The following is a 5604-nucleotide window of genomic DNA, read 5'->3' as shown; positions in this document are numbered from 1 at the left end:
AGCTCTGAGAACACCACAATTTCTGAGCTTCAGCAAGTTCAGAACAACAGGGATATATCTCAGAGTCTAGTAGGCAAAACCACCCTGTCAGTTACAGACTTACTCAATTACTTCCTGGCACCTGAGATCCTTAGCGGGGACAATAAGTATTATTGTGAAAAGTGTGCCTCTCTGCAGAATGCTGAGAAAACTATGCAAATCGTGGAGGAACCTGAATACCTCATTCTCACCCTTTTGAGATTCTCATACGATCCAAAGTGTCACATAAGGCGCAAAATCTTGGACAATGTGTCTCTCCCACTTCTTTTGGAACTGCCAGTCAAAAGAGCAGCATCCCCTCTCCCTGTGGTTTCAGGAGGTTGGTCTGTTGGTGTTGAGGTTTCTGATACTGGAGAAAACCTTGCTAAAAAACTGAAGCCTTCAGGTGCTGAGGAAGTGACCTGCCCCCAGCTGGTGCCCTACGTGTTAAGCTCTGTGGTGGTACACTCTGGTGTATCCTCTGAAAGTGGACATTATTATTCCTATGCTAGAAATGTTACTGGGTCAGGGCCTTCAGGGCTCTGCCACCAGTCTACAGCTCTTTCTTTAGTTTCTCCTCAGGACAAGCTGTTGACAGAGGAGAGTCCTTGTACTGTTGTAGAAAATGAGCTGGACACTGAGACGCCGAGAGAGTGGTTTCTGTTCAATGACAGCAGAGTGACATTTACCTCATTTCAGTCAGTCCAGAAAATTACCAGTAGATTTCCAAAGGACACTGCTTATGTCCTGTTTTACAAAAAACAGAACGGCTCCTGTGGCTTCAGCACCAATCCAGCAAACGGACTCTGGCTAAATGGGGACCCTCCTCTACAGAAAGACCTCATGGATGCAATTACAAAAGATAACAAACTGTACTTGCAGGTAAGGGGGAGATTGTGTGTGTGTGGTGGTCTCCTTAGGCCTCACGAGAGGCAGCCTCAAGGAAAGAACCAGTTAGCTTTGAAGTATTCTGGTATATTAACCTCAGCAATCACCAGGCTGACTTCACCTTGGTGCTGCTGGGCAGGTTTCATAGTGAGGTTGTCACTAACAGATGGGAAATGTCAAGGAAAATGGCATAAACTCAGTTCAAATTTGTAGTGGAGATGCTTGTGTAGGGTGGTTAGTCACTTGTAATTCCATACAGGAGAGGCTTCAAATGGATCTTAACTTTCGTTGCCTTTAATCAATTAACAAGAGGAGCTAAAGTATAGCTCAAAGCTTGTAAGTGATGTTCCTGCCAGTGCCTTTTCCTCTGTAGTGGAGTTTTACTTACACAACTGTGCTTACCCAAGCACTAGGACAGCTAAAATAATGAGCTGATGCTGGTGACTCGATTCCTTTTTCCCTCTGCTGACTGTTCTGTACCCCTCTGTGGGACCAGCACTGCCAGTCTCACCCTCCCTGTGGTCCCAGAACTTCCCTGCCTGCAGCCACCTAACCTGCTGTTAGAAAAACCCACTGCTCTGCACATGTCAGTATGGTTTGCTTTGAGCATTGCTGCCGGTTTTGCATGGCGTAGAAGTAAATGTGTTTCACCAAGTGCTCTTTGGGTTAAGCTGTTCCTGGAAGGGTTAGAGACCAACTCAAATTGGAACAACTAAGTAAATTCAAATTAGAAAAGAACAGCTAAATCTCCCTGTGGAGAATGTGTTACATAGCTGCAGATGTTTTACAAACATGAGTGAGAGAACTAAGTGTTTAAATTGCAGCTCTGCTGCTGTTTTTAGACTGTGTGGTTGAAGCATTTATGTCCTGTCTTTGCTCATGTGCCACCTCTCTCGACTTTCTCTGGACTTCTGTAGCAGCAGTCTCTGCTCACTGAGTCACAGAGCAGTTTGGGGTGGAAAGCACCCTCAGAGGTTGTCTGGTCCAAACCCCTGCAGTGAGCAGAGACAGTAGACTAGAGCAGGTTACTCCAAGGCCCATCCTGCCTGGACTTGGGCGTCTCCAGGGCCAACCTGTTCCAGTGCTTCACCACCCTCACTGCAAACATTTATTCCTTCTGCCTAGCCTGACTCTACCCTCTTCTAGTTTAGTGCCATTGCCCCTTGTGCTATTTTTAGTTTTAAAAGCAAAAGAATATTGTCCAAGTCTGTTGTTTTTGTTTGGGTTTTGGGGTTTTTTTGTTTGCTTGGTTTTAATTTATCTTTTACCCACCTTTTAGTTTTGGATTCTTCAGTATTAGCTGTCTTTGTAGTGCTTTGCTAATCTCAGAGCTGCTGAGCCTCCTGTCCTTTGCTCCTTTTAATTCAGGCTCATTGGAGCTGCTCAGTTACTGTTTCCCTCAAATTAATGCTAATAGTGTGATCCACTGAATTAAGTTATTGTAATGTTGAGACATCACATTTTGCTGTTTGTTCAGAGCTCTAAACTAGTATTTTCCTGCTAAGTTAAGAATATAGTTTTGTGTCCTGAGAAAGCTTTTACTCTTTAGAAGAAATTTCCAAGTAAATTCTCTAGCTTGCCGCTTTTGTTTTGCTATTGCATATCAGTTTGCTGTGGTAAGCTAAGATGTTTTCACTTGCAGTAACTAAACCTGCAGTATGGGTAGCTCCCACTCCATTTCAACCAAATTCACACCCCACTCTGGGAGCCAGTGGAAAGCAGGGAGGGATGCTCTGCTTTATTCTCAGCCCAGAGAGCTGTGCTGACTGAGTTTTGATTTACACCTGATTTAAAATTTGTTGGGATAAAATAATCAGCCTGCAAACATTCAATGTTTTATTTTTAGAAACAAGACTGTATTGCTTGCAGAAATGCCAGTGCTGTGTGCTATGTTAGAACAGCTTAATGTAGGTTAAAATTAAGTCAATATGTGCCTTGAGAGATGAAAGAAATGTGCTCGTTCAGAACAAACTGCTGAACAGGACTAAAGCATCAAAGATCTTGAGCTGCTCAATCATTTCACTTTTAGCATTAAATACACAGAGTGTGTGGGGTTTAAATACTAGTCCTCTGGCATGAAACTTTAATCATGTATAGTTTGGTCCCTGTTCCATGTTTCTCGTGTGTGTGTGCATACATAGAGAGCTTCCATCCATTAGAGGCAGTTCTGGGCCAGGTAGCCATGAAGCTCAGGTCATGGCTGAGGTTTATCCTCTCCCAGTGCATTTCAGCTGCTTCTGAACAGTGTTTCTAGGTGGCTGACACCAGCTGTGCTTGCAGCTCAGTTATATTCTGTTCCAGACATGATGGATATCTCCAGAGCTCTGAGAGTCAGTCCTTGCACAGAAGTCGTGTGCAAGGTACATGTTGCTGTTCATAGTTGCCTTTCCTCTTGGCTTGGCCCTTCTCCAGCAAGAAGCTCAGGGACAGCAGAGCAGTCATGGTGTTGGTAGTGCTATTGTGACAGGTACATCACAGAAGGTACATGTGAGATCATAGCTGCATAGCTCTGCCAGAACCTCACTCCATCCAGCAACTGCACTGAGACAAAGGCAAGTACATTGTGTTTCTGGGTATATCTGGCAAAAAACACCCCTTAGAATTTTAGGGGTTGGAATGGAGCTTAGAGCTCATCCAGCCCCAACTCCTGCTCTAGGCAGGGACACCTCCCACCAGAGCAGGTTGCTCAAGGCTCAGCCAACCTGGCTGTGAACACTGCCAGGGTTGGGGCAGCCACAGCCTCCCTGGGCCACCTGGGCCAGGGTCTCACCACCCTCACAGGGGAGACTTCTGCCTAAGATCTAACCTGAATTTCCCTTCTTCAATCTGTGCCCATTGCCCCTTGTGCTGTCCCTGCAGCTCCTAACACAGACCCCTCTGCAGCTTCCCTGGGACCCCTTAAAATCTTAGCTGTAAGACTTCAGTGTTCTTTTTATCTAGAGTTCTAAGATTTTTATTTAATAGAGCATAACTGCAAACCCATTGTTGATGCTTATATTCTTTTATAGTGTTGTATGTTGGGGAAAACTTGACTACTGGGGTTTAGGAGACGTAAAGTTGCCAGAAAACAATTCTCTGGAGGGAGGAAGGTGGTGGAGGGAGGAAGGAAAGCTGCATTAAAACAAGCATTTTTCTGCAAGATTTTACCAAACAAAAAGCAAACCCAGCCCAAGTACAGTGTAGTGAGTTTCTCACTATATGCTTTTGAGAATTTTAAGTATTTTTGCAGAATCCTGCTCTGTTTTGCTGTGGCTTTGTATTCTAGGTGACAAAGTGCATCCTTGCAAAGCATGCAGATCTGGGGCAGGTTTTAGCTTAACTGTATAAAAATTAAACACATTTCTTAGAGAAAATGCTTTAAAAAAAGCATTCAAGTAAGTTGAGAAACTGAAACTGACATGTCAATGCTACCTTCAACCTCAAATTCATGAATTTTATGTCACAGTGGTGTAATAAAGTCACTGCAAAGTAAAACACATTGCAACAAACCCTAGCAAGAAGCCATGGACAGCTACTGAACTGATCTATGGGACTGATCTATGGGACTTGGAACGCAGGGATAGCATTGCTCATTCCACTAGGATTGTCACCTGCTGGAACATCTTCCATGAAGTCAACACTTGAGACAGAATGGCAGGCAGAATGGCAGACATCTGGTTGGGACTAGATGACCACCAAGGTCCATTCCAACCCCTAAAGTTCTCTGATGCTAGGAGTAAGCTGCTTGAAGGCCTGGAGGTGGTTGGGTTGGTTTTTTGAACTCTTTCTTTCTCATTTCAGGAGCAGGAGCTCAGTGCTCGAACACAAGCTCTCCAAGCTGCCTCAGCCTCCTGCTCCTTCCGCCCCAACGGCTTTGACGACAACGACCCCCCTGGCAGCTGTGGCCCCACGGGAGGAGGAGGAGGCAGTGGCTTCAGTACCGTTGGGAGATTAGTGTTCTGACTAGGAAGACACCCTGGAATACACTGGTCCTGAAGCAGCCCAGAGCTGCTGAGCACAAATAAAACCTTGGAACTTTTGTCAGATATTGTACCAAGTTTTGAGACTTGATTCTTGTTCTAAAAGCAAATGTTGGTGTTTTTTCTTTTTTTTGGTTATGTTTTCTTTGAAATAAATAAGTGCATAATGAAAAAAAAACCTACCTCTTAAAAATTCAGTTGCTTTCCTAGTCAGATATGCTTGCCCAGAAGAGAGAGAATGAAGATTTTTTTTTAAGTAGTTGCTAATGATGTTGCATTAAATTGAACCAATACACTTATATCAGTTTCTCTTGTGCTCATCCACCAAATGGAGACAGTTCATTTTTCACTCTGCTGGTGTTGCTGTGTGTGGAAACCCATTTTCACATGGGCTGAGCTGCATCCATCATCTCCCCCCACCTGATTTTTCAAATCTAGTACCTTCATCGATTTTCACAGGTGACACAATTTCTATTGAAGGCAATAACTCAAATGGGACATGCTGTAGCACTGTCCAGGTTAAAAACCATTCTATTTCCAGTGTAAATGAAAGAGAAGAAAAAATAATTTATAGATATTTGCTAAGTTGTTATTAAAAAAAAAAAAGTGCATGTTGTGTAGGAACAATGTTTTTAAATAGAGATTGTTAACTTTGTAGCATTTCTAATTGTTTTGAGGATTTTAAAATGATTTCAGGGAATATATCTGCTGGGTGTTGGAAAGGAAGAGATTCTGTATG

At 43.5% G+C, this 5604-nt stretch overlaps 1 protein-coding gene across 1 annotated transcript in view; it reads left to right on the top strand.

The window, feature by feature from the left end:
* USP38 (ubiquitin specific peptidase 38) overlaps window positions 1–4888 on the top strand; it is a gene marked incomplete at its 5' end in the record, with an annotated part of 17144 nt that extends 12256 nt beyond the window's left edge. Inside the window, 2 exons of the mRNA XM_009073551.1 lie at window positions 1–900; window positions 4687–4888. The exon at window positions 1–900 is cut by the window's left edge and continues 439 nt beyond it. Coding sequence (XP_009071799.1) covers window positions 1–900; window positions 4687–4848 — 1062 coding nt within the window. The remainder of the gene's footprint in view (window positions 901–4686) is intronic.
* Window positions 4889–5604: the final 716 nt, after the last annotated feature.

Source organism: Acanthisitta chloris, unplaced genomic scaffold (assembly GCF_000695815.1).
Source record: "Acanthisitta chloris isolate BGI_N310 unplaced genomic scaffold, ASM69581v1 scaffold15214, whole genome shotgun sequence".
NCBI classification, from domain to species: Eukaryota; Metazoa; Chordata; class Aves; order Passeriformes; family Acanthisittidae; genus Acanthisitta; species Acanthisitta chloris.
Note: the sequence above shows the minus strand (reverse complement) of the source record. Positions and strands in the feature narration are given on the sequence as shown.